This window comes from Apteryx mantelli, chromosome 3 (assembly GCF_036417845.1).
Source record: "Apteryx mantelli isolate bAptMan1 chromosome 3, bAptMan1.hap1, whole genome shotgun sequence".
Lineage (NCBI taxonomy): Eukaryota > Metazoa > Chordata > Aves > Apterygiformes > Apterygidae > Apteryx > Apteryx mantelli.
This window is the reverse complement of record NC_089980.1, coordinates 48185963-48213921: the sequence shown is the minus strand read 5'-3', so window position 1 is coordinate 48213921 and position 27959 is coordinate 48185963. Positions and strand designations below refer to the sequence as shown.

The 27959-nt window shown below is 39.5% G+C and overlaps 2 protein-coding genes and 1 long non-coding RNA gene across 6 annotated transcripts; 2 read left to right on the top strand and 1 right to left on the bottom strand.

The window, feature by feature from the left end:
* Positions 1-91: 91 nt before the first annotated feature.
* CEBPZ (CCAAT enhancer binding protein zeta) lies at positions 92-16256 on the top strand. The gene is made up of 16 exons (XM_067293294.1): positions 92-263; positions 406-1925; positions 2983-3214; positions 3821-3992; positions 4638-4726; positions 5230-5283; positions 6045-6147; positions 6493-6561; positions 9056-9122; positions 10516-10616; positions 11971-12031; positions 13053-13261; positions 14306-14389; positions 14893-14954; positions 15039-15120; positions 15960-16256. The coding sequence occupies exons 1-16, from the start codon at positions 111-113 to the stop codon at positions 16097-16099; spliced, it is 3198 nt and encodes a 1065-aa protein (XP_067149395.1). The 5' UTR covers positions 92-110; the 3' UTR covers positions 16100-16256.
* LOC136991568 (uncharacterized) lies at positions 15782-18179 on the bottom strand. Of its 2 annotated transcripts, XR_010883708.1 has the most exons (4): positions 18127-18179; positions 16502-16546; positions 16153-16236; positions 15782-16060 (listed from the first exon to the last, which is right to left on the bottom strand). It is a non-coding gene; the product is annotated as an uncharacterized lncRNA (long non-coding RNA). The 2 variants fall into 2 exon arrangements; XR_010883707.1 differs by having other exon boundaries at positions 16153-16546.
* Positions 18172-27494, top strand: SULT6B1 (sulfotransferase family 6B member 1). Of its 3 annotated transcripts, XM_013943855.2 has the most exons (8): positions 18172-18712; positions 19854-19959; positions 23422-23534; positions 23787-23876; positions 24794-24920; positions 25569-25663; positions 25949-26105; positions 26925-27494. In XM_013943855.2, exons 1-8 carry the CDS (start codon positions 18701-18703, stop codon positions 27053-27055), a joined length of 831 nt encoding a protein of 276 aa, XP_013799309.1. In that variant the 5' UTR covers positions 18172-18700; the 3' UTR covers positions 27056-27494. The 3 variants fall into 3 exon arrangements, with proteins under 3 accessions (XP_013799309.1, XP_013799308.1, XP_013799310.1); XM_013943854.2 differs by lacking the exon at positions 18172-18712 and having other exon boundaries at positions 19495-19959; XM_013943856.2 differs by lacking the exons at positions 18172-18712; positions 19854-19959 and adding an exon at positions 22870-22884.
* The last annotated feature ends 465 nt before the right edge of the window (positions 27495-27959 follow it).

Sequence of the window (27959 nt, the reverse complement as noted above, 5' to 3'; positions counted from 1 at the left end):
TCCGCCTGCTTCCCTCCGGCGACGCCCGCTCTCTATGTCCCTTGCAGGACCTGCGCCCTCGCCGTCCTGCGGGGCCGGAAACGCGCGCGGCGGCATCCGGCGGGGCGGCGATGGCGGCGCTCTGGGACTTCGGCGTGAGCGACCCGCGGGAGGCGGGCGGCGGCGACAGCGAGGACGATGGCGACGAGGAGGAGGAGGAGGATGAAGATGGGGACGCCGACGGCTTCACGCTGGATGAGGTGCTGCGCCTCGGCGGCACCAAGGTAAGGGGGAGGCGGGGGACGGGCGGAGCGGGAGCACATGGCGCCCGGGACTCGGGGGGGGGGGGCGTGCGGCAGCGGCCGTTGGCTGCGGCCGTTGGCCGCGCCGGGCCTGCGCGTAACGGCCGCGCGCTGTCGCCCGCAGCAAGACTACCTTATGCTGTGCGCCGTGGACGAGGCGGAGGAGGTGGTGGACGGAGGGAAGAGAGGCGCGATCGACGACCTGAAGGCCGGGGAGCTGGAGGCGTTCGTGACCTCCCTGGGACTGGGCAAGTACGCGGAAAGTTGCCTCGTGGCGGAGGATGACGACGGCGGCGGTGGCGGTAGCAGCGAGAAAAAAGAGAGGTTCCCAAAGAAAGAGAAAAGCAAGAAGGAAATTAGCGCTCCTTCGTTAGAAGGGAAAAAAGAGAATAAAGTTGAACAAATAAGCAGTGGGAAAGACAGCAAGAAAAAACAAGCTGTTTGCAATCAGGACCAACACCTTTCAGTAAAGAAAGAGCGTCAGGAAGAAGATTTTGAATTTCGTGCTAGGCAAGTGTTACTGATCAATCCAGGGAGCAAATGGTATGATCTAGAATACACCAGTGAATTCTCTTCTGAACAACAAAATCAGGCACTTCTGTCCAAGTATAAGGCCTTGGCCCAAAAGCTGTACCAACATGAGGCAGATTTGTATAAGAATAAGACAAATTATCAGAAGGGGGCCTCTTCTGCATGGATGAAAACTGTTGTGTCATCAGGTACCTTAGCTGACAGGATGGCAGCTATGACCCTTCTCATTCAGGACAGTGCTGTCCACAGTCTTCAGTTTGTTGAGAACTTGGTAAACCTCATAAAGAAGAAAGGCAGCAGGCAACAGAGCCTTATGGCTTTGGATACTTTCAAGGAGCTTCTCATATCAGATCTGTTACCAGACAATCGTAAACTATGGTCTTTTTCACAGCATCCTATTAACAACATAGAAAAGATGTCAAGTGGCAACAGGGATTCGAGAGACAGACGACTGATACTGTGGTACTTTGAGCATCAGCTGAAACTACAGGTGGCAGAATTTGTGCAAGTGTTAGAAACATTGAGTCATGATTCTCTGACAGCAACAAAAGCCCGAGCACTGGCTGTTGCTCATGAACTTCTCTGTAACAAGCCTGAACAGGAGAAAGTTCTGCTTGTTCAGCTGGTAAATAAACTGGGTGACCCTCAGAATAAAATAGCCACCAAAGCCTCTTATCTTCTAGAGATGTTACTTCACAAACATCCGAACATGAAAGGAGTAGTGTGCAATGAGGTGGAGAGGCTTTTGTACCGGTCAAACATTAGTGTGAAAACTCAATATTATGCTATTTGTTTTTTAAATCAGATGGTCCTCAGTCATGAAGAAACTGCATTGGCTAACAAACTGATAACTTTGTATTTCTGCTTTTTTCGGAACTGCATTAAAAAAAAAGATGTTGAATCCAAAATGCTCAGTGCTCTTCTAAGTGGAGTAAACAGAGCTTACCCGTATGCTGAGACTGGTGATGAGAAAGTGAAAGAACAAATGAACACTTTATTTAAAGTTCTGCATCTTGTGAACTTCAGTACCAGTGTTCAGGCCCTGATGTTACTTTTTCAAGTAATGGACTCTCAGCAGACTGTATCGGATAGGTATTACGCAGCACTTTACAAGTAAGTGATGGGTTTGGATTTGTGATATAAGTTTTGTTTTATGAAGTAGTCACTGTTAATTTAAAGTAATGTTGTAGAAACACTTATTTTGCTTTTAACGTCTTGAAGTTTCATATCTTCCTTACATAAAAATTTCTGATGTTTCATGTGACTTAGAAGAAAATGTAAATGTTTTCTTGCACTTAACATGGGGATAAAACAAATGGTAATGATAGGTCCTGAGAACGCAACAATTAGATCTCATTCTTTGCATTGTTTTCTGGTGGCATGTTTTAATTCCAGATGTATTTTGAAACTAATTGATAACCACTATTTCTGAAGTCACTTTTATAGATAGTTTATATTTTAGATACATAATAGCCTAAAACCTTGTACACATTTTTTCATGAAGAGGAAAAAAAAATGTCCACAGAATGTTTAAATAATTTAATTTGTAGGATCAGAAAGCCTTGTGTTGCAAAAAGAATCTCCTTTTTGCCCCAGCTGATTGCTGGGAATCTTGATAGGATCCTTATAGGCTTCTATTTAGTTGACAAAAGAGAAGTCGATGTTTTTAAAAGTAAACTCTTGTTCCCATCAGAACATGCAATATATTTAGGAGCCTTCCTATGCCTGGTAGTCTGGAAAAAAAATTGAAGTAGAAATTGGGCTGGCCAACGAATATGTCAGGTCTGACTGTGAAACATTCTGGTGCTAACCCTTATTTATTTATTTATTTATTTAGGAAGTCTGAATAGATCAAATTGGTTTCTCACTTTCAATGTCTTCAGTTTTGAAACTTTTTTCAATTGAACTCAGTTTCTTTATATTTTCCTACAATTTTTCTCTCTGCTGATAGAGTTTTTTTTTTTTCCCATTTTTTGTATTTCACCTCTATCAATACTACATTGCTGTTGACATTTCAGGGTTGATCATAGTGTTTTGGGTTTATTGGAGAACAAACTATAACTAGTCTTTTAGATACCACTTTGAAAAATTTAGGTGACTATTGTTAATAGCAGTTGTTCTCCTATGTGCATTATGAAAATCAAAATGTTTTCTCCTGTGTTTTCTGCAGGAAGCTGCTAGATCCTGGTTTAGCAACTTGCTCAAAGCCATCCATGTTTCTTAATCTTGTCTATAAGTCTCTGAAGGCTGACGTGGTGTTACGACGAGTGAAGGCCTTTGTGAAGAGGTTACTTCAAGTCACTTGTGGACAAATGCCACCCTTTATTTGTGGAACCCTGTACCTTCTGTCTGAGCTTCTGAAAGTAAAATCAGGGTTGAGGGTCCAGTTACAGGATCATGTGGTACAACGTGATTTCTTTATTTCATTGAGCTTCCACTAACAGCTTCTAATTTCATAAAAATCTATCCCTACCTGTTTCTCTGTGCAAGTAATTCTTATGCCTGGAAAGGACAGCTTTTAAAGTGAATTTTTATGAGGGTTTACGAATATTTGGATGCATAATAGGAGAAAGCACTTGAACAATTTAAACTATACTAAAAATCTGCATAGAGAGGTTGTGGTAAGCATTCTTAGCAGATCTCATGGACTCCATTCATGGAGAGGGGATTATTTTGCAAAATGTTGTTTAAATAAGTAGCTAAACATTTTTATTGTCCCAGAAGCTTTATCAAAACATGCTTGTTTCTTCTGTCTGCAGTTCGAAGTATAATTAAATAGTATTGGATTGTTTTTTCTTTTTTCAAGTGTGGAGGGACCGTTACTCTTGTGTGATATAAGTCATAAAGTTCAATTTTAAGTCCTGTATCAAGGCTAAAAACCTGTATGGTTTAAACAATGGCCATTGTTTATATATGTTCTTGTATGCTGCCTCTTCAGAAATATGTACATTCTTCTAACAAATCATAATAAAACTGGAAAAGCTGTTCACTAACATTTTGTTATTTAGGAGTCTGATGAAGAAGAATGCTTTAATGATCAAGAAGAAGCTGAAGAGAATGAGGAAAAGTTTGTGGATACAGATAAAGAAGAAGGGGAAGGAAGCAGCACACCAGAAAATTCTGCCAGAACAAATGGTCCAAATTCAGCATCCTCATGGGTGCATCATCTGAATATGGGAGGTAAATTAGCAAGAAAATCTAATCCAATCAAGTGCCAACATTCAGTAACAGTAATGTGTTGATCAAGACTTGCTGAAAATTAAGGGATTAAAACATTATTTTAAAGTTTTCCAAATTGAAATCTGATTCAAATGAATCAATCTGAATTGTTTTTCTTCCTCTATCTGTTATCTCAGCAGCGATGAGGAGGCTGTATTAATCTTCTAGTTAATTCACTTTACTATGTAGTCACAAACCCATTAAGCTACGTAAACTGGCTTGGAAATTTCTGCTTCCAAGTTCAGACATCTTCAGAGTGATGTAGCCAGGCCTAGGATGTCTAATTACTCATTTGCTTGTGAAGCTTGCTAGAACAACTCATCTAGCTTTGAACCTGCTTCTAGCTTCACTCTCTCGTGAGGACCTTTTAGAAGAGAGCAGGTCTTTTCAAGGGCTTCTTTTGAAGCATGTAGGAACTCACCTGTGTGCGTGATCATACACTGGGGAAGAGCTATTGAATATAACCCTTGCTACTATATGGATCTCTGGCCTGTCCAGCTGAAAATGGTGGGCAGTGTTACTGTCATGCTGAAATGAAAATAATACTCCCATAGAGCAGCTTGGGGAAATTTAAAAGTTGTTTTTTTCATCTTCTTCCCAACCCAGGCAGAAAGAGTGGAGTTTCATATGATCCTTTGCACCGAAGTCCTTTGTATTGTGGTGCTGAAAGTACAAGCCTTTGGGAGCTGAAGAAGGTGAAGTATTCTTATATTGCTGTTTCCTGTATTTCTTAGTATGCTCCTTGTATTGAAAGAACAAAACAAGCTTGGTTATTCTTGAGGTAGCTACCTGGGTGAAATAACAGAAAGGTTAGAGAACACGTTGTTCAGCTCATAAAGGATTCATATAACAGTGATATTCAGGGGTAAGGAATAGGAATTTTTAAGTGGAGATTTGAACAATAATCTTTTTTGGCTTTTAGATCTTAGCTTTGTATCAAGAAGGCTTTTTAGTGTTAAAATTGTTAAAGTGAGGATGTATTTAGTTAACGCAAACAAAAGACTAGAACTATTGAAGCTCTTCAGTTTGAGGGAAGAGCAGATCAGCTTTGCATTACTTCATGTGTCTGCACTTTGTGTGGTGAGTCATAGAGTGATCTGAAAGCATACTGTTGTTTCCAGGAGTCTGATAAGACAACATGAATCATGATTGCTTGTATTTTTAAAATAGGAATAAAAAAGTGATGTATGTTTTTCAGCTTTCTGAACATTTTCATCCATCTGTGGCCCTCTTTGCAAAAACAATTCTAGAAGTAAGTGCTTTTACCAATCTGCAGTTTGGAACTTTGATTTTTATATTAGTTGTATTTTGCCATTTTTAAAAATACGTTGTAAAGCCTCCTTGCACTCTGCAGATAACTAGAAACTCTGCAACATGGTGAGTAACGTACACTCAAATCCCAAGTTTTTCATGGAATTGAAACATTTTATCTAAATTGGACTGCTTACAGAAATAGCTAACTTTGTAGAAACCTGGTTATTTCATGTTTCTTAAAATTGTTTTAGAGTTTTGGTGTATCTTTTTATTTAAAGTGTTTTTTTTATGTAGCGAACTATGCTGTTGGAACAAATGCTTTTTTAGTAGTGATTTGGTATCATGCCATAAAACTACTCAAACATATACAATTATGCACTTAAAAGAATTTTGTTTTCACTTGACTATATATTATCCAAGTAGTGGTAGGTATAGACTGCCTGGCTGCAAACAATGAATCTCTTTGTCAATTAGAATTTTTATTGTCTGCTAGCTCAGTACATTACAAGGCAGTTTATCACATTTGAATCAAAGTGAGAGGGGTGTTTTTGAGTTAAGAAAATACTGAAATTCCAACTGTAAAAACCTGTGCAAGAGTGTATTAACCTGTAAGGCTTATATGATGAAATAACTCTCTCTCTTCTAAAGCATGGTTTAATATCATTCTTGTACTGTATGTTTGGGCCCCCTAACTCTGTGTTTAGTTGCTATCTAGTTTAAAATGAGGACCTTAAATTTTTTGCTTTTTTATTCTTTCAGGGAAATCATATTCAGTACTCAGGTGACCCTTTACAGGATTTCACATTAATGAGATTCTTGGACCGCTTTGTGTACAGAAATCCCAAACTCCATAAAGGCAAAGGTGTGAACTTCTCTGTGCTTATAAGCATTCAGTCTTGATTATTGATACACTGTGGTGACCAGACTCCTCTCAGGCTGCCAAGTAACTGTTTGTGCCTGTCATGTATTGGGGGATGGACATGGTGTAACAGAGGAGGAGAGGAATCGGTTCGCAGGGCTGTAGAAGAGATGTCTGTGACTTAGGACCACCTGCTGATCTACTTCCTGGGCCTCTCATGCCCACAGTACAGAAACTGCTCACTTACCAGGAATAAGCAAAGTGATAGGAGAATTTACTGTAAAGGCTAATAATACAGTTTAATTTATGTTCTGCTACAGTTTATTTCTAATTTATGTTCTGCTACAGAGAACACCAGCAGTGTGGTAATGCAGCCGAAGAAGAAACAGTTTATGAAAGACGTGCAGAGTCTTGCAGGTAAGTCAGGCCCTTTTCCGTTACAATTAAGATGGCTAAGGAAATGTAGGTGTTTGTTGTGGTTATCCATCCTCTACACTGGGTATGCTATTTCTGTTAGCAATAAAAAAAGAACAAATAAAGTCCTGTTCATCACGAGTGCACTGGTTTTGTCTTACATTCAGGATCAGGTCTAAACTTCTTGTATAATAGGTGCATGGAATTGCCACAGCTGAAACTTCGGATTCATTAAACCACCGTAAGAACAAGGGATATAGAGAAAGTCAGTTACCTCAATCATTATTTTCTTCATTCTTGAGTAGGAAAGCACTTCAGTGTCTACTGTTGCGCTTGGCTTAGTACACCAAATCCTTTTAACATCTCCCCCCCACACCCTTTTTTCACTAATTGTCAGTTTCTTTCTACCATAGTGATTCCTTTTTCTTAGGCAGTGCATCATCAAGGTCACACCCTCTGTTTAGCCATCCCATTAGGAAATGTATAGTAGCAAAGGACAGAGCTGTTGAAAATAGCATGCCTTGTTGTTTGTAATGCTTTTGTTGCTCCTACCTGCATGTGCTTCCTGCACCTTCTCTCAAGTTCAATTATCTTTCTTTACGTTCCCCCCTAAAGTAAAATACACTCCCTGGTCAGAATATATTTGCAATCTTATATAAAAGGTTTAGAATCTTGTTGCAAATTTGCTTGTAGCTGGCAATGTAACACCACTTAAAAAAGGCAAAAAACCCCCGTAGAATTTCTTCCAGCTAGTGTTATTTCTAGGTAGAAGAGTAATTTGTAGGGTATTAGTGTCAGAGGGAGGTTTATTTACAAAATACTAATTAAATTTTCTGCTCACAAACATGTCGTTCTTATGTTTAACATCCTAATATTACAAATACTGCTTTTTAAAGTTCTTATTATCTAAATTATGTGAAAATCTTTAACATGTATGCTGATCTCTAGTTAATGTTCTTGTTTCTGTTCCCAAGCTATCATATAACCACATTTATTCTGCTTAACATTACTGAAAAGTGACTTAAAAATCTCAGAAAATAGTTTTATATAATGATTTAAACCACATTAAGCTCTTTCATTAAATGATATGGATTAGTTCATGCAGTGCCACATCTGCCGCTATTGTTAGGATTAGTATAAGGTATCTGTGGCACTATTATTTTGGTGAATATCTTCCTGCTTCCAGAAATAGGCTGGCTTTTGTGTAGTCTAACTCCTTCCAGTGATTAAGGGCAGGATTTGGTGGTAAAAACCCATAGTTAAAAAATCAGGGTAAAAGATCAGACCTAATAATCTTTATCTTTTTAGCTTAAATTAATATGTGCTAATGAAAATTGATATCTGGCAATTATAGTTCAAATCCTCTTCTCCATTCAGAATAAATCTGTATTTGTGCTGTGCGAGGACAGGAGAGTTTCCATCTTCCTTGGTGGAATCTCTGTAACATTCCCAGGGATGTGCATCCTATAACTTTAGGTCTGATCTGTTACACTGAGGTGATAGTAATTTCAGAATAGCTGATGTACTTTTCATACACGTGGTTTTATGGCTATCGGAGCTTAAAGTAGGAATTTTTACCTGGAATACATTTGAAGGAACCATTTGTTTATTGAATTCTTTAGGTTATTCTGAGCTGAAGGAACAGACTGATCATTTAAAGCTAGAATTAAGGAAGTTAAGTGTTTTACAAATAAAACATCCAAAAGAACTGGATATATTAATATGGATACAAGAATCTGTACATGTTGTATATAGCTGGACTCTGCTGAGGTTTAGAGAATTGAGATTACAAATCCTGTGGTACCTTCTACTAGTCATTCAAACAGTCCTCTTCTGTGATTGTGTTTTGCTCTGTTTTGAGAAACCTGGATGCTTATCAGTTACAAAATACTCTAATTTGTGCCCCCCTGAGATTGGAAATAGCTATTTCTTCTTTGATTTACTTTTGAGGTGGGTGAAGGAAGAGGAGGGTGTCAGAGTGAAAAGCTTCTCTGCAGGGAACTTTATCACTAATCTGCTCAATCAGCTGCTGCAGTGTCAGTTTACCTCGGTTCCCTGGAAATGCAGGCACTATGAGATTTGATTTCCTTTTCCAGCATGCTTAACTGGCCTCTGGTGCTATGGCCCTGCCTTGCAGCTGCTGAAAAGCATTTCTCCTAGGAACTGTCCTATTGCTGGGAGTGCCAGGCAGAAGAGGTTCCAGGATTTCAGTGGATGAGAGCTAGCTTACCTTATTTCTTAATTTCTTTTTGTTAAAACATGCATCTGTGGTGGAGGTGGTTGCAAAACTTGCCTTGCTGGTGTATATTAGAACCTGATTAGGGCTAAATCTCTTGAGTTATTGTCACTCCTTAATATCAGCATATACACTGAGCGATGAGCTCACTTAGATTGTGACACTGGCTGTCAATGTACTTCTGTCTGTGTAGCACAATTTAAAAGAATAACATAATGATGTTCAGCTTGAGGTAAAATCAGTTCTGCTTGTTTTTTGCAGTCAACAGTAGGGAATTCCGTGCCAGAGATGAAAGCACAATCCCAGTGGATGAAGTGTTTTTCCACAGGTAATGAAATATTTGTGAACATTCATTGTAGGTGTTATTTTTGTATGCAGTGCCATCAAAAATACATTTTATAAATACTGTTTGGTGTTCCAAGTGTCTGCAAATTTTGATTAATTTGAGTGACTTGTAATGATAGCACTTTTCACAGAACGTAATTTCAAAATTTGTCAGAAGTGCCTAGGAAAGGATGGTGCTTACAAAGAAAGACAATCAGTGTTTGTGATCTATACATCGTGTAAGTTGACATTTTAATGGAGAGACCTTAAACGCTGGATGATCATGAATGTCTTGTGTGTTGTAATTCTTATGCGTCAGAAGTGGATTTCAGTCAGCTGGCATATACCTTGCTTATGCTACTAGTATCAAAGTTTATTAAATGGAACAACATTAAAAAAATTTTTTTTTTTAATTTTTCATGGTTCTTTCCATTTAGTTGTTTTCTTTTTTGGATTATGGTATAAAAATGCAGTTGCAATATTTGAATTGGCACATTTTGCAAAAGTTTCCTCTTATTAAATTAAAAATTGTTTGTTTGTGAGTGTCTCCTACAGACACCAGTGTTGAAATTCACTTAGTTTTTTTAAGATACTAATTGATGTTGGAGCTTTTTAAAAAATCTGAAGTAACAGCTTAATGGGAGTATGACATTTGTATTAACCAAACTGTGAAGTATACCCTCTTTCCTGTTAATTAAATAGGTTTTCCAAACTATGTTGCAGCAAAGGTATGCAGTTTCCTCTAACATTTTAAATTATCTGTGGACAGAATTCTGAAAGTAAAGAACAAATAGTTTAAAAACATGTGTCTGTCTGAAAAGTTAACAGTATGTTACATTGACAATGATTGTAACTGAGATTACACCTTTAAAGACTTGCTTAAAAAAGTACAGTACACTTGTGCCCCTGTATGTGATCAAATTTGCCTTCTGTGCTTTGTGATTACTTAACATGAAATAAAGGAGAGAGAAATGGTTTAAAATGGCTCAATAGATTAAACTAAACATACATAGGAGTGGAGCTGTGGGGGAGAGTTTAATGGTGAACCTTTTTTTTTTTTTTTCCCCTTTTAATTAGATTCAGGTTGGACTTGACCTTTCTTTACTGATATAAGGTGGATTTTCACATCTCTCTGGTGTCCTTTTATGAATTCACTGTGTTGAAAATGATATCTATCACCTTTGTGAAATTTCTTTGGTTTAAATTACATCGGTGGCTAGTACTTCTTTGTAAAATGAAGAAGAAAATCTCTGATTTGGGATATGTCTGAAACCATTAACTTATACTTTTCAACTGGCAAAATTACATGTGAAACAGATAATCTGCATTTTTTTTATTTGTCACATGAAACATCAGATGTAATCTTGTGTGTGAGAGCAATATGTTACTTATTTCAGATTTTATACAAAGTTTGATAAAGGGAGAGAAAAACAAAAGCGTCAGGAAGATGAAGAAAGTGTGGAAGATGTAGATGATGATGAATTTGAAAGAGCACTGGGTAAGGCCATGTTTTTCCTTGCAATAACAATCTCAATATTTCCTGCTTTTGCAAATATAGGAATACAGCTTTTTTTAAATAAAATGGAAAATGTAAAAGAACCAAATATAGAAACATGGAGATGAAGAGAACTGGTTCTTCAATTCCCATCCTATGTTACTGTAGCCAACATACTCTTCCCTTACATAGGCTAACTGGAAGGCCACCTTGAAACCAGACTTCCCTCTTGCTACTTTAGTTGAGAGTTTTTCTAACAGATGGAAATTCTGTAATTTTGAACATAAATTCATGAGTGGCAGTTCGTGCATCGTTGTTCCTTCCCTAATGTAATCTGTTAGTTAAATAACTTCTTCTAGCAGTATGTAACACTTTTATTCTTTCTTTACTACTTGGTCTTTTTAAATCTTCGTTATAGTTTCTGTCATCATTCCTAACCTCAAGAAATGCATTATTTATTCAGTTACATCCTTGGCAAACTTCTGCAGTAGTCTTAGCTCTTCCTGTGGCATGTACTTTATTTGCTTTTGAATTAGTGTATGATTTGTTCCAGAATCTGAATTTTTGTACCCTAAAACTTACATTATTTTATGATTTCATATTTTACTTATGCAATATTTGTCCAAAAAAATCCAGTTAGATCTCAATACTGTTTCGTAGAATGTTTTAGGTAAGTTTTAACTCCTGTAGGAGGGTTGTTCATTAATGACACAGTTAATATAGTCTTCATTATGACAAGAATCTGCAACTGCTTTACTAATCATGTTTGTCTTTCTATTGTTAGTATTTCTAATAAATTTACAGTCTCTGAGAATTTGCTCCATAAATTTAGAAGCCTAAATTAAGGACCCTTTAATATTACCTTTAACTCTTTGAAACAGAACAGTTGTAGTTTTTCAATTTTTGTTTGCTCTTTTTATATAAAATTCATTGCTAAACGAATCAGAGAAGATAGGAGCTTTCACCCTCACATCTGCTTGCTTTTCCGCCGGATTATAGTGAAGAATTAACACACAGATTAGCTGATATGGCTCTTGCTTGGGGTATCCTAATTGAGCCTTTGTACCTGACTTGGAGCAAGGGCTTGAGACTTTTGATATCACACATCCCAGGCAGGTTGGCATCACTGGGCATCTCACATCATTTGTTTCTGGCCAGGTACGAGCCTCTGTACCAGGGTTCATAGGTATGAACCTCTGTACTAGGGTCCTTTGTTACTCAGGCAGGTCACATAAACTGTTCATGAAATGGACACCTAAAAATAATAAAATTTGCCATGACTTCATAGTTTTTTTGTTTGAATGTGTCTTGTAGTAATTGAAAAACAAAATCTTTTTTCTTTTTTTTTTCCCCTCAGATACATTTGAAGCTGCTGATAGTGCCATTGATGTTGGCCAGGATGATCTTGATTTTGCTGGGTAAGACTTTGAATCTGTTCTTTCACTCTACTGTTTTGATACCCTATAGAATTTTACTCTCCAAATTGGATAGACCTTTTTCAAAAACACCCAGAGTGCCACTTTGCAAAAAAGGGCAACAACAGTTAATGCTGCGTACTGCTCCTTTACCTCCCCCACAGTGGAGCCTTCTGATCCCATGGTGTTTACAATCTGCTGGCTTGAAGTGTGAGACTTGTAGTATTTTATTTATACAGTGCAGTGACTCAATAAGCAAAGTCCCTATCTTACCTGTTTCTCACTGTCTCAGGTTTCTGTTTGGGAGTTACCAAGCAAAAAAGGTAAACAGGATGAGGCATAATGGCACTGCTGCTTTAAGCAGTTCATAGGTTGTAACTGGACCTAACTCAGTGAATACTTTATGGAATCCTGAGTCATAGAGCACAATTCTCAGTAAGTCAGCAGTTCCATTAATGATTAAGTACCTTCCTTTTTGTTTAAAATATCTGGAGTACAGCTTTAAAATCAACACAGAAACTTTTTTTAGAGGGGAATGGAGAATTAAACTTTCAGTGAAACCTGAACATTTTTGTGAGCCAGACTGGAGTAAAAAAGTAGCAAAGAGGAGACAAATCAAGAACCATGTTTCCCTTCTTTAATTAAAAAAAAAAAAAAGTCTAATTTCCTCATTTAGTAGAGTTGCTAGGGATATACCAGCAGTTTGTGTGTGTTTTACAGAAAAGGCTTTCTGAAAAGGAACACAGGCACTTAGGAGATAAAATACAGAACATTTCTATTAATTAATTAATTTCAGAATACAGTTCTCTCCAGAACTTAAAACGGTTGGATTTTTAACACAATCTATATGTTCATGTTGAAAACATACCTAAATGCATTTTCCACAAATACATGATTAGGTGACAGCCCACATTTACAGTATTTTGAAATGATGTTTAACTCTTCTAACAGAGTGTAGATACAGAAATGTTATCTGGAAACAGTATTTTGCCAGATGAGTGCTAAGCTTGTTATGTATTTTTAGTAACATAAAAAAGAAAACCATAGGCAGTAAGAAAAGTCAAAGAAACGATGCATCCAACGTGGACTGGGAGGATTCTGATGATGAAGATGGGTTCAGTGAGCTGGATGATGAAGAAGTCTCCTTAGGAAGTATGGAGGAAGACTTTGGAGAGGACATTGATGAAGAAGGAGGTGTATTTATGGATGTGTCTGATGATGATAACAGCCTAGGTAAGGTAACATTTATTATCAAAACATGAAAAGAAAGCAACATCAGCTTTTAAAAATGGGTCATCTAAATTACATATTTAAATTTGTATTTAAGTTAATATTTAATTACCTAGGTGGGAAGTTGGGCTTTTAAGTAAAGTGGCTTAGCTGAAGTCCTTCTCTGGACAACAAAGTCTTAAGAGCAATAACAGTTCTTGATTCAGGCTCTCAGGTGAGACCAGGAATTAGGCATCTCGATTTAAAAATTTGCAAACAAGACATGCTTTCTCCATTCTGAAAGCATCAATAATAAAAGCAGATTTATATACAAATAGCTGGCTATACAAGGCAAAAGCTTTTAAAATGTTAAAGCACTAAAAGACTTTAACGAGAAAAATAAGATATTTCTGGAACTTGGTCATTTTTTTTTCTTTAGACCTAGTTAATCTTGATTTTTAGAGGAGGTACCTTTTGAAATTGTAGCTCATACATAACAGCTTGCTCTTGTAATAAAGTTGTGTACCCAAATTTTTATTCACTCCTTAATAAGAACTGGTTGCTGCACCTTCATGGTTTTTATTATCTGTTCAATTGAAAGGCACAGTTTACTCAGTTAACACTTTGTGGCTGGAGAAGCACAGATTAATGAAGTATTTCTCCTAATAACTTAAGGTCACAGGAATATGACTGAGGGTAAAGAAGGTAAACTATTCATTTACCTGTTAATATATTAATCCTTCATAAGATTATTATTGCATCAAGCTTACCAAGCAGACCTTCAAAGTTTACATAACACAGACTTTTGTTCTATTAGTCTTCATATTTATCTGTCTTAGTATTATATTTCACTTCTTTCTCATGCTGTGGAAAAAAAGGCATTAAGAAGGGCACACCACTGAACATCTTTCAAGTTGTATGGGTTTAATAAATCAAAATTAGAGTGTGTCCACTATGATTTAAACTTTTTATAAAGTAAAAACTCAGACCATTATGACAAATATGTCTGGTGTGCTTTAAATATATATGTCTGGTGTGTGAATTACTTTTTTTTTTTTTTTTGGACAGACCTGAGCAATGACAACGAATTCAAATCTGTCAGCAAAAAGGGCAAGAGAAAGAATGATATTGATTTTGTAGGATCACTTGAAGGTAAGAAAACACTGCCATGATTTCCATTTGAGAAGGCTTAATACAAATACACAGTCTGGAAAACTTTGGAATCAGAGGGGTTTAGTACAGTAGATTATCTAGTCTTGGATTTGGGTTCAGATTTGGGTACCTTAAATGAAAAGGAGGTGGTGTTACCCTTGACTTCCAAAAAGTATGACCTAGTTCAGAGTGACTTTCTGCTCTCAAAGGACTGGAGATTGAAGGAGGTATGTTTGAAAGGATGGAGTTGTACTGACAGAGCAGTTTATATGTGTGCATCTGTTACTAATAGGTATTGCACAGGCTTTTGCTATTTAGTCCCAGTTTGAAAACATTTTTTTCCCTCTTTTAGGGAAACAAGGGAGTAAAGAAGCTTTTTAAGACAGCTATTTTAGATGGTCTTAGTAAATAAAAATAACCTTTTAAAACATGTTAAGACTTTTGTTTTAGTGTCACTGTGAACTTGAAACGCTGTCTTTAAGAATAATACTTTTTTATTGAAGGGTCCAACCCCAAAAAAAAGAGAAAGCGCAAAGATGCCAATATGCTGGCAGCTGCAGAAGAGGTAAGTTTGAGCAATTAAAAAAAATACATACATATATATTTTGCCTGTTTATTAGTAATAAAGTACTAAAATTTTTCTTTAAAGTTTGGCTATCTGCTCGATGAAAATGCTGGGTCTAAGTTTGACAACATTGGAATGAACGCCATGGCTAACAGAGATAATGCAAGTAAGTATGTGCTGCAAAGAACGTATATTTATAACACTGACAAGCTCCTTTCTCTTCAGATTCTGTACTCAGACGTATCTTATTTAGCTGAAATACACATAAGGTCAAAGAGCACATAGTAGAGGTAGTAGCTCAATGTCAGTAGGTTATGACTGAGTTTTCTTCAATTAAAAGAGATGCTTAGTGCTAATTTTAGCTGTGACTACTGGAATAAATAAGGCTTCAAGAAGAAGAGACTATAATGTGCTCCTTTTGCACTGTAAATTAAAAAAAGGAAATAAGTTATTTTTCAAGCCTTCTTCATATGAATTTTGCTCTGATGAAGAGTGTAGTAGCACTGGACCCTTGCGAGGGAGGAGGCATAAGGTATGACTGTTTATATCTAGCTATTGGAATTGGTGAAGCAAAAGCAGTTTCCCAGAAATAAAACTAGTAAAAAAATTTCACATTTAATTAAATAATCAAGTAATTTATAGACCCCCCCCCACCAGTCTTGCTAGTATCAACTGAAAAATGTTAACAGCAGCACTCAAAACACTGAATACTTCTATATGAGCATGTATACCATTAAGAAAGTACAAACAACTTCAAGAGCAGTCTTAAACCGTGAGATTGTGATGGTAGAGTTTGCTTCATGAAATGGAAAAAGCTTCCTCTGGTGTCAAGAAAAAACCCAGCAGTTTGCACTTTATTGGCATTTATAAATACAGTAGCTAAGTATTAACTTTTACATGATTTATCCACATTCTATATAATTGTCAGAGGACAGACGCTTCACAGTAATTGTCAGAAGTATCCATCAGCTCCTTATTTCTCATCTTCCCTCTTTCCTCTTACAGGTGTCAAACAGCTCAAGTGGGAAGTAGAGCGTGACAAGTGGCTTCACAATAGGGATGTGAAAAGTATCATCAGAAAGAAGAAACAGTTCAGGCACAAAGGGCTGAAAAAGAAGTACAAAGGCAAGAAGTCAAAAAGATAAATGACATTTTTAAAGTGGACATTTTTACAATAATTGTGCCCTGTCTTTCTTACTTTAATTCTTGCTGCTTAGCCATGTCATTTGGTCATTCTCCCTTATGCCATGAATTCCAGACCACTCATTGCTTTTGTAATAAACTGAAAAATAGGAAAATCCATGTTAGTTGTAATTTGGGCCTATGTCTGAAGGTAAGCCACTTCAAGGCTAGTTTTGTTGGATGTACAGTCCTCTAGTTCTGGGACTCTGACAACTCTCTGACACTCCAGCCACACCTATACATAACAATACATATTTCTGCTTAAAACTTACCCCAGGAGAGATTGCAACAATAAAATCTGTTTTGGACATAAGATGCAACAGACACTTTAGCCGTCCTTCTGAAGTCAACAGCTACTAACCTACCTTCCAGAATTGATGGAAACCTCTTCTGCATTGTGTATCTGAAGTCTGATAAGAAAGATGAATCAAAGTTACTCTACCCAGCATATTTTAAAACAAGTTATTAAATGCACTATTTTTCTAACTAAATGACCTTTTCCTAAGTTTGTTCTAGCTTTTTTAGTTACAGATACCATTAAATAATGTGATCTGAATTGACTTTTTTGCACTCTATCACTAACTTCACTATTCAAGTGGCAGCACTATCATCACAATGTTTTCTGAGCTTCCTCACAATGATAGCCAAACACAAGCAACAGATTCATGAAAAGCTGAGCAAATCTCATGGTACAGTGTAACCCAAAGCAAAATGACTTTTTTTCTTTATGTGGGTTTAGGTGTTCACTGAATCCTTCTGTGTGCAGTTTCACCAACCAAATAAAAAAAATTATGCTTTTTTGTAGTGATAACTTTATGCCATTTTAACAAGTTACAGCGGCTATCAAAAGGATTTGGTAAATGCTAGCACCAGCACAATGCAAATAGTGGGAATAGGGACTGGAGACTGTGTAAGGAGCCTCATTCTGAGCACAGCGAGCTGTCAGATGAACACGCCACACCTCACAGAACTACAGCTTAAGAAAGCCCCTGCAAAGGGATGCAAGGAGTATGGACTAGAGCTGAAAATAAGGATGAGAAACCATGCAAACCCAGTGGCAAGTTACTGAGACATGCCAATACAGCTATTCTCCAGAATGTTACATATTTTTAAATAAAAATGTAAAGAAAGACAGCACATGACTGTCCACCTGCCTCTGAATCTGGGGCAACGGATACAATCAGACATAGTGTCGGTGGAACTTCTTATTCAAGTTGCCCGTGGTTTAAGAGCGCTCTGCTGCCTTTCCTGGCCACAGCAGTGGGTGCCTCCTGACTAGCGCAGACCGTGGGGTTGGCAGGACAGCCAGACTAGCACTACACCTGTAGAGCCCTGAATGCAAAACAAGGCCAACTGCCGTGCAGATCAAACCTACTTGCAATAACTAACTTGGTGCCTAGCTTATTTGTGTGTTACCTAAGTACTGAGCCAGGAGTCTGAGACACTTAAGGGACTGAAGCTAAGTCATCTGGAAGATGAGACCTGACTGCCATGTGCGCTTGCCAGCTGAGTCTACTCTCCTTCTGGAAAATGTCAAATCATAAAGCTGGCAAAACCTAGAACTGAGCCAGAGGATTCCTTCAAGGCTGAGCACCACTAGTCTGAAACAGGATTGATCGGTTCCTACCTAAACTGATGACTGCCTCTCCTCTCTGAGCCTGTATTTGGGCCAATGTGGTTACTACTAAAACGCACAAGATTCAACTTCGTTCCTGGTGGCCACATGCCACCTTTCAAAAATTCCGCCCCGGTTTTGTCTTTATAAAACTGAAATAGCAGCCCGTTCTTCAGCAGCTGTCCTTGAGTTTCCATGTAACAAGCAACTACTATCCTAAGCCAGAGAGCTGACTCCAAGCCGGCAGGTAAACCGCTCGTGTTTTCTTAAAGAAGCAAGCACGCCCCAGAGCCGCTTTTGCAGGTCCGCCGCGCTCGGAGGCGGCGCGGGCCAGCTCTCTCCCCACCGCGGCAACAAGCGCCCGCCCCGCCGCACCTTGGCTGCGGTCCATACGGCGGTAGAGCAGCATGGCGCCCACCAGCCCCGCCACAGCGCGCCGCGCCATGGCCGCCTGCGAGCAGCCCCGCCGCCCCTGCCACCGCGCAGGGCCTCAGCTCTGCCGTTACCAGCACTGACGGCCGCGCACGCGCAGTGCGGTCGTGCCGCCCGGGGCGCGCGCCTCTCCTGCGCAGGCGGCACGCGCATGCGCACCCTCTCCTTCTCTTCCGCGGTTGCACGGCTCCATAACGGACGACTCTTGCGGCCGGCGCGGGGTGGTCTTCCTGCTGCTGCCGCCACAGCGTCGTGGCGAGCGGGGCAGCCCCCCCAGGACGGCGTGGGTGTTGTAGCCTCTGGCCCGGGGTTGTGGAAGGTCGCCGAGAGTAGCCGGCGCCTCCCCTGTTTCCCCGTTGGCCTCGGCGCGGCCGCTGTGTAGCCCTGGGCGCTGGTGCGCGTCTCGGCGAGAGCTCTTCTCCCCGAGGCCCCGCGGGTGACACGCGTCCCCACGCGTAACTGCTGTTCTTGCAGGCGGGAGCAGCAACAGCAAGCAGCTGTATAATACTTTAACGTGATGGTGTTACAAGTAATGTTTCTCGGCTGTTTCCCTGTCACAGCTCAGCGTCCTTTGGCTGGTGGCAGCTGTGGGGGAAAAAAAGGGATAAATTGCATCCTTGTGAGCACAGCAGCCTCCTTGTCTCCCACTTTCTCTGCTGCCGAAAGGGGGCCCCCCCATATTTTCTGCTGTTCCAGTGCAACTTCACACTGTGTGTGCAGCAGGCGAGGCCGCGCTAGGGCTACCTCTGCCTTGGCGAGTTCTTCAGCAGGTGCCTGGTGTTGGGCGTGCAAGCAGGCCTGTGCTTAGGTGCAGCTCTCCTGCTGCTCAAATTAACATAAGAGCTCCTCTGCTCTTATGAGGCAGCTGCCCATGTTGTGTTTCCTGCTAGAGGAAAATGCAATTAGATGCGTAAGATCTAGTCCATTAAAATGGGATCCAAGTCCTGCCTTGAGGTCATTAAAAAAGCTGTGCAGTGCAAGATCTCAGCTTTTTAATTATTTTTTTAACATGAAAAAGGACATTAACGCACACTAGCTCCCATAGTGGGTATTTAGAAGCTAAGATGGTAGCATCACTTCCCTCTGAGTATTGGTCTTTCTGTTTTATGGTTTTGATTTTGTTGCTCTCTGTTATTCACTGTTTCTTTTAACCCATATTATGGGATTGAGTTTATTACCAAAATAAAACCACTCGGGCTTTTTTTTCTTAGGGACTTTTCTTTCTTTATGAGAGGATTCTTTTTCCTATTAATGTTATGTAAGATTAGATTTAATATTTTGCTGTTATTTCTGTTTTCCCTGCAGCCTGAACTTGCTATTATTTCTTGCTCTCCATGGGGTTTTTTACTAAAGCAATCCCTCCTCTAGATTAAGAACAGGCAGGATCAGCCCATTTTCCATTTCCAGAAAGGTGGGGAGGGAGGAGAGAAAAAAATGCATCAGGTTGCAAGGGTTTTTATGTGGAGGGGGAAAAAGCAGGAGTAATGCCAAGGATTTATACTCCACCCCTTTAAAATGCCTATTTATAGGCACTTGTTGCATTAGACCAGCAGTTTCACATGCCAAAGGTGGTAAACATGGCTGAGAGGAAAGACTTTGTTGAGGAAATAAATAAAGCATTGGCAAAGTCTGAAGGGTTTACCCTGAAGGACCTGCTGTTCTCCTACCAGGGGACTCCTTATCCCGTCACAGTGTGCAGTGCAGAAACGTTCCAAGCCCTGGAGAACTTAGAAGCCAGAAGAGATGATCTGGTCCTGGTGTCTTACCCCAAATGCGGTGAATACATTACAAATTACTTGCTGTAGTCTAACTAATTACTTGCTGTAGTGTAACTAATTAGCTGACACAATAAGAGGAAAAATAACCAACTGATTGTATTTCTACGTTATATGGGGATATTGGGCATATCTAATACAACCAAAGGCAGCAGGGTTTTATCCAGCTTTATCTTAATTATGCAGTCTGTTGCATTTTTTTTTTTAGTATGGTCTATGTTTTTGAAAGGAGAAAATGTTTTAGCATGCAGAACTATTTTTGGCTGAAGAAGATATGTGAGAAAAAAGTATATAGTTTTTCTATATCAATGGGACAAGACAACTCTGCCAGTGTGATAAACTGCATTCTGGAAAGCGTGTTAGTAATCAGTGTGCAAGAGCAATAAAGTTACGCATTAAACTCTTAATGAGTGGAAAGTGACAGGACACAGCATCTTTACTTGCAAAATTATAAGCTGTTTATAGGCATTATTCAGTTTCAAGGTTGTTTTCTGTTTTGCCTAATGTGGCTCATTTAGTAACTGCAAAATGATTTTGAATGCAACATGCTGTAAAACTTTAAATCTTTTAGTTGGAGGTCTGCAGAAAGGAGAGGTGCAGTAGGAGCAGTGGGGATAAAAATACCCAAACAACCAGCTAGTTTATTTTGATCAGTTTAATAGAAGTCTTGTGTGACGTCGCTTACAGTGAAGTAATGGGTTCTGTTATAGCAGGAAATCTATTCCAAGTATATATTCCTGCTTTGAGAACCAAGCAGTACCAGCTTAGGGTCACCAGAGAGAACGTGGGTGCAAGGAAGGATTTCTTGCCTACAGAGCACCTTGCACTAATGTACTAACTGATGCAGTCCTGTTAGGGTCTAATCAGAGAGTCTTTAGTCAAGGTCTAATTCAGCAAGGTACAGAGCACATAGAAGTCCTACTGATTGCTGGGTTGTGATCCATAAAAAAAATATAGTCTTATTAGGACTTAGTATAATTTCTTAAGAAGCATGCCTGTAGTGTTAGGGTGAGTATAAAGCAGCTGTGAGACAGAACACTGAACCAAGGGACAAATACAAAAGGAGGGAGCTGACCCACAATGTGAAATGTGCATCTTTATTGTAAGGAGCCCATAATTCCAGTGGTCTTGGATCCAGGGTTTTTGCTGGGCCCTATGAGGATGGGCCATTGCTATAGCTAGGCTCTGGCTTTGATTTCTCATGGAGTTTGGAAGAACTCAGAAATGGTGTCATGGTCCTGACTTTTCCTGCTCAGGGAGAGGCATCAGTAGCTTAAAAAATAGATCTCCCACTTTTAACACTAGGCAGTTTATGGTAATTCAGCAGTTTTAACAAGGGTAAAAAGTCCATTGCCAGTTGTTTAGCTCCCTGTGGTTGCCAGGGAGTGCAGCACCCTGTTACCCAGAGGACACCAGTGGAAAAACATATGCAGGAGGTTGTACAGAAGAGGTGCGGAAGCAGGAGCGAGAGAAAATGCTACATCTGTGCAGTACAGTGTAGTTACCATTTGTAGATAAATCTTGCTCTTTTGGAATTTTCTCCTGTTTGAGTGTTTGCTGTTATACCCTTACACAATGCTAAATAGATTTCTTGTCCTAATATCCTATAGCTTGCAAAGTGGAGAAAAAAAAGGCAAGTGGGGAGGATGAAGATTGAAAAGGGAAGATTAGATACTGCAGTTTAAAAGAGGAGATTGCTGGGCTAGCTGTTACTCCTTGGTGCAACACTCAGACCCAGTAAGCCATATTGTCACCAGGCAGTACAAAAATCTCTCTGCAGGTCCCTTTCCTTCATGAACCAATGGAGCCTGATATCTGGCTTCCTCTGCTGGCTTCTCAGATATTTCTCATGCAGGCCTCAAGCTTCCCAGGCACTTGTCAGTTTTAAACATTCATGAACATGTCCAATGAAGGACTCACATTGAGGCCCTTCAAAAGCTTCATCTCCCAAAGCTTTAATATTTTTCTAGTTCCTGTTATTTATTAAGGATTAAGCTTGAGTTACAGTAGAGTCTCATGATATAAATTGTTTCCCCCAACACAGGTGCGCACAGTGGAGAAGAAAACTCTTGACTGACACAGAAAACTGTGAGGTGTGGGTGAAGGGCAGTGGAGCTGCACAGTGCAGTACTTCTCAGGGATAAGCCATGTGATTGAGAAGCTAACAGGGAATATAGAGATTAGGAATTTTAGACTTATCAAATATAGCTTTCCTTTAAAATTGTATTTGCGTTTGTTCACAGGCAGTTAATACTGGGCAGATGAGGACATGGATTTACAGTCAATAATGGTTTTGGGTCTGGTCTCTGTGTAAAGGGAAATTTATAGAAATATATGATATTTATAAGTATTATAAGACATTTTATGATGTGTGCACATTGTATACACATTATTATATAAATATTACATATCTCAGCTGCTTCCATCCAAATGTCTCAAAGCACTTTATATAGCAAAGAGTGGAAAACATCCTTTTTGAGAATAATTTTCCACTGAAAGCACGAGGTTGAAGCTGTCTGTGTTGTGCGTTCCTTGTTAGCACCTCTGGCAGCTGCATTCATGGGGGATTCGCAGTGTGCAGGAGGCTGAGACAGCTTCACCGCTCCATTTCCATGGGCCTGCTGGGAACCCTTCCAAGCCTCTCTCTACAAGGATGCAGGGAGGGTGCTCTGGGCCTAGGTGATCACACACTGTTCTAGAGATTGCTCTGTCCTGGAGCAATCAGCGGGACATTAGTGGAGCAAATGTAATTCCTGGAAAACTCAGAAAAGCAGGCACCCTGAAGCAACATCAGGAGGTCATGGAGCTAGTGACGGAGATGTGCAGGCCTGGCATGCACCCAGAAGCATGGTGGGATGGGACTGAGGGGAATTCCCTGCAAGATCCCTTCTGAAGGGTGAGGTGCTGGGAAGGATGCAACTGTTTGGTGGGTAATGTTTCTTGTAGCGTTTGTCCTGGCATGCGCTTTATGGAGATAGCAACAAGCCCAACTGGGGACAGGCACTGGCAGTGACACTGAATAGGTGACTCCATTTCATCCTTGATGCAATGCAGTGAGAGGGAGGCAGACACTTTTCCTCAACAGAATGAGTTATGTTCCTTGATAATTCCCTCCCTCTCCTATCCAGACTCTCCCTCCCAGTGACTTTACTGGCTTTCACTGCTGCCTTTATTATCTGTCACTCTTGTTATTAAAAGAATGTTAAGTACATCATTGAGTCAGTTTTACCCCCTGGGCTTTCCTCATACCAATCATAAATGAGCCAAGAAGGTCACAGTTAAGCTGTTGAAAATGTTGTTGATTGAAACCATTATTATGTTTATAATCATTTGAGAGCTTTAGTAATATTTGTAATTTGACAAATGTCTATTATGCTGAATTAAGCCTTGTAATGAGAAGGCTCTGAGATCTTATATAAACCTCTGATATGTTTTATTTTGTTCTCTGGGTTTCCTGGTGTAGGTGTGAACTGGCTTATCCAGATTTTAAATGATTTGATATTTACAACTACCCAGAGTAAATATGTAAGCGCAGAACTACCATTTATTGAATGTGGAGACCCAGATAAATACCAGGTTAGTGAAAAGAAACTATTGAATCGCTTACAGTCTGTTGTTTTCTCTCTCCTGCACCCTCGCACACCAGTTATTAAAACCAAGTCATGCAGCAAGTAGAGCTATTTCTCCTGAGAGAGGGGAAAGAAAGATAATCTTGGATGACTAATGCCTTTTGATTAGAGGTTGCTTCACTTAGGCAACTCTCACAGATCATTGCTGCACCCATGTAAATAAACCTGTTCTCACTCATTGTTCTGTTTGTTTCTAAAGAGGATAAAGCAGATTCCATCTCCAAGGATTTTGGCAACACATCTGAATTATGATCGCCTCCCCAAGTCTATTTTCGAGAACAAAGCCAAGGTGGGTGCCTCATCTCTCTGACAGCACCAGCATGCAAGAGTAATTTTGGGGCCACATCCTTTTCTTGTACCCATGCAGGTGGCATGGAGGGAAAGCAATTTGGAGGCAATGTGAGTCTCATGATCCTTGGGCTGGCTTAGCACCCACTAGCATTTACAGCAGCATTAGGAGTGCTGTAGCTGACATAAACAAGAACAGATCTGGAGGCTGTTGCTGTGGTCAAAATGAATGGGGTGTCATGCTTTTCTCTTTTATGCCACTCTTTTTATATGCAACCACATCAGGAATGAATGTGGCAGTGATATATCTGGGGCATTGACTATCTTGATGCAAAGAGTCAGACTGTTAAAACTGTAGTACTTTGCGTACTCTGACACTGTGTCACTGAACAATGGCAGATATATAGTATTTAGGAGGTAATACAACAGACAAAGGGAAATTGTTTAAAGAATGGTGATTTTATCCATGATTTGTTAGTATTTTTTGCTGCGTTATGCATAACGTGTTTTCAGAAGTGTTTACACTTGTCTGAGGATCGCAGTCTCTCAGGTTTTCAAGTACGTTGCTGCCATGCATTGAAAAATGGGAGATGATTAAAACAGCTGAGAGAATCATAAAGAGCTTTTCCTAGCAGGGGGTTGGCAAATGATTCCTTGCAATTTCCCAGGTCTTAGGCAGCTATGGGATAGGATTCAGTGACAAATATTACAGCTTTTCTTGTTGCTTCTTTCTTCCTTCACAACATGAGGCCTTTATAATGACCATGTATAAATTTGTTCTGCATGCCTTACCTAATAAAGAAAGTATTTTAAAGACCCCAGTAAGTTATTGATTGCAGAATGTTTGGTTATGCTCTCATTTTGGTTGCCAGGGGAAATAAGTGATGTAAAATTGTTGACCTCTTTCTCCCACTCCAGATACTAGTGTTGTTTCGAAACCCTAAAGATACAGCTGTTTCATTTTTCCATTTCCACAAGAATGCGCCAAGCTTCCCCAGTTACAGCTCATGGGATGAGTTCTTCTCAGAGTTCATGAATGGGAAAGGTATTGTTACAGTTACTGAATGTAGCTGAAAAAGCAGCAGAAGAAAATATTTAAAAACAACTAAATGGGGCCAATGGGAAAACAGCTGTGTCATAATTAGTTCACTGATGGCCATACCTCATGACAGAGGAGGCAGCTGAATGCCAGAATAGGGAGAAAGTCCAAAAGATGCTCTGGTTCTGGGCATTTTGTTATTCTGAACAAGGATATGGGGACTTACACAGCAGCTTGATAATGGCTTTAGGCCAAAATTCTGTCACTTAGTGATGGAGGAAACGCTACAGAACTGAAGTGGTAATGACATACCATTTTGTTGTCATTACTGTTTCCACATATGATGCCAAACACCTCATAAGCAACCCAAAATTTAATTTTAGACTGATGTCTGGCTTTGGCTTTTAAGAGCTCTCTTTAGTAACAATATAGCAATGGAGGGGAAGCACATAGTGAAATTCATATTTCTGTGTGGAAACTGTCTACGAAAGTCCAAGGGATGTCTCCATCATTCTGTTGTTACCACTGAAAGGTGGGGCTGATCTGTTTGCATAGATGTAACTGATAGGCAACACATGGAATTCCTTGAGTGGAGAGAAATTAATGCCCAGTAATAAAATAAGATCAGATTGATGCATTTTCTTTTCTTTACAGTCATCTGGGGATCCTATTTTGACCATGCAGTCACCTGGAACAAACATATTGAGGATGAAAATATTATGGTTGTAACATATGAAGACCTGAAAGAGGTAAAACAGGTGGTGTGTGCTGACAGGCAAAACACATCTGAGTCCATTTCCTGAAAAGTGCTGAAATTAACAGCAAAAGGTACAGGTTTTTCAAAGAGGGGAAAATCAAGTATCTTTAGCAACAAGTTGAGTCTGGCTGTACAAAGCTGAGCTCCAGTGTAATATAGAAAATGTACTGTGAATGAAAATATTGTTAATAGATGGTGGCTATGCATATCCCAAGCGAGTTACCCCTTTTTTAAGGGAAGCACCTTATGTTACTCTCTTTCACTGTACTGCTTTCAGAACCTGACTTCCAGTGTAAAGCAGATAGCTGAATTCTTTGGATTCCCCTCAACGGCTGAGCAGATTCAGTCTGTTGCGGACAGGGCCACTTTCCAGGTGGTGAAGGAAAAGGCTCAGGAGACTCATGGTCCTGTTGGCCCAATTCTCTTCCGAAAAGGTAAATTTGTTTACAGCAAACAAACAAACAAACATATTTTGAGCAGATTAGAATTTGGATCAGTAAATGATTAGTCTTCCTGTATAATTTTCAAGATTATAAGTTGTTTAAGAAACACTGATGGTGTTTCGGGGCACTATCACTTGGTTTCACCACAAGAGTCAATATCATTCACTAGAGCCCTGTATGATGTGATCAGCAGAAGTATCCTATGGGTAGCATGTCCTTCAGTCATGGTATACAGTAGCACCAATTAAAGCGAATAAAAGTTTTCTTTTGGTTTCTGTGACTACTAGAATAGCCTTGTGATTGCATATGAACCTCAGTCAAAACTTTGAATCCAGACACTCCACAGTCTGAGCCATGTCTTTTAGCCATGGATCAAGCTGGAGCTCTAGACCCAGACAACCTCGGGCCGTGGACTCTTCAAAATGTGGATCAAGGATAGACTGCAACTCAGGACAGTGTCTAGTTGCAGTGCACTAAGCTCTTGCAGTTGAAAGCCATGCCTTTGAACTTTCTGGGTTGGTTTCATCACGGCCAGTCATTTTTTACAGTTTTCTGCATGTGTGCAAGGCACGTGCCAAAGCTATCAAGGCAGACCAGCAGCTTCATATGTTCTCTATGCTCACATTCTATTGAAGACACCAAACATAAAGCAGCAGAGTGTATTCTTGGGTCAGAGATTCTTTTCTGGAAAAAAAATGTGGATTATTCTGAAATATGGTAATAAGGGAGACAAAGGATTTTTTTTGTTTTAAATCATTCTCTTCAGTCCTTATAGTCAAGGGTTATATTTTGCTTTTCTTTATATTCCAGGTGTTGTTGGGGACTGGAAAAATCTTTTCACTGAAGCTCAGAACCAGGAAATGGATGCCAAATTCAACGCGTGCTTAGGAGGAACTAAGCTGGGAGCAATGTTAAAATATGATGTGTACTGCAAGGTCTGAGCTAGAGTTACAGAAAAAATCTCATGTCTGGGCTGCTTTTCATTCATTTTTATGAAATCAAAAAGGAATTAGCACAAATATCCAATTTGAAATATTTGAAAAATCTTGCAATTTGCAGACCTGTTTATGTGGTCTTAACTTGCACAAGCAATTCTTGTTCATTCAGTTAGTACTTTTGACTTCACTGGATCCTCTTAAATGAGCTGTGGTTCTTTGGCCTCATCTTGGTTTTTAAAATTGATTCCGTGATTCCATGTTACTTGTTAGAATGCTGTTTGGAATGTGTATGCATTAGTTGAACCTGCTGAAATCACTGAAAATGTATTCAGTATGTTGAAATGATTTTCCAAGAGTTTTTTTTAAACAATCATTAAGTGTCATTTTGATTTTTAATTTGTAAGTTCTTAGTATTTCAGAGTAAAAGGAAATTTCAAAAGGTTTTATTGTAATTATGTTTTGTCACTTTCTGTGTGTTGATGAATGGCAGGGAAATGTAAAGGAACTGATTGGTAGATATTATCTCCCTTTTCCACTGATGTTATTTTTCTCTCCGTTGGTAATGTGAGATCTCATCCTGAGCATTGAAGGAACTGCCGCAGCAGAACTTTCTTATAGAGATTGGAGTCCCCCTCCTGGCTGTGGCTTGCTTTGTTGCTTAACCACAGCTAAGACTGAGGAAGAAATGGGGGAAACCATAAAGGCATGTTGAGGAGACAAGGTTTCCTCCACCTAATTGCGAGGAGGACTCCTGAGCATCCACCCTGCTTTGGATGTAGAGAAAGTAAAAAAGTTCCTAGCTGGGTAAGAATGGTTGAAAGTCACTTCTTTGTGGTATCAAGACAAGCGGCTTGATAGCCATATGGTTTGCTTTTTTGGAAGAAGGGATTTTTTAGACATGAGATAA

What these genes read in the sequence shown, in the direction of transcription:
- CEBPZ (XM_067293294.1), top strand. Translation starts at nt 111, where the DNA reads ATGGCGGCGCTCTGGGACTTCGGCGTGAGCGACCCGCGGGAGGCGGGC. An exon ending in AGACGTGCAGAGTCTTGCAG is followed by an intron (nt 6,562 to 9,055) that starts GTAAGTCAGGCC and finishes TGTTTTTTGCAG; the next exon opens with TCAACAGTAGGGAATTCCGT. An exon ending in GATGAAGTGTTTTTCCACAG is followed by an intron (nt 9,123 to 10,515) that starts GTAATGAAATAT and finishes TACTTATTTCAG; the next exon opens with ATTTTATACAAAGTTTGATA.
- SULT6B1 (XM_013943854.2), top strand. Translation starts at nt 19,743, where the DNA reads ATGCCAAAGGTGGTAAACATGGCTGAGAGGAAAGACTTTGTTGAGGAA. An exon ending in GAGACCCAGATAAATACCAG is followed by an intron (nt 23,535 to 23,786) that starts GTTAGTGAAAAG and finishes TTGTTTCTAAAG; the next exon opens with AGGATAAAGCAGATTCCATC. An exon ending in CATATGAAGACCTGAAAGAG is followed by an intron (nt 25,664 to 25,948) that starts GTAAAACAGGTG and finishes TACTGCTTTCAG; the next exon opens with AACCTGACTTCCAGTGTAAA.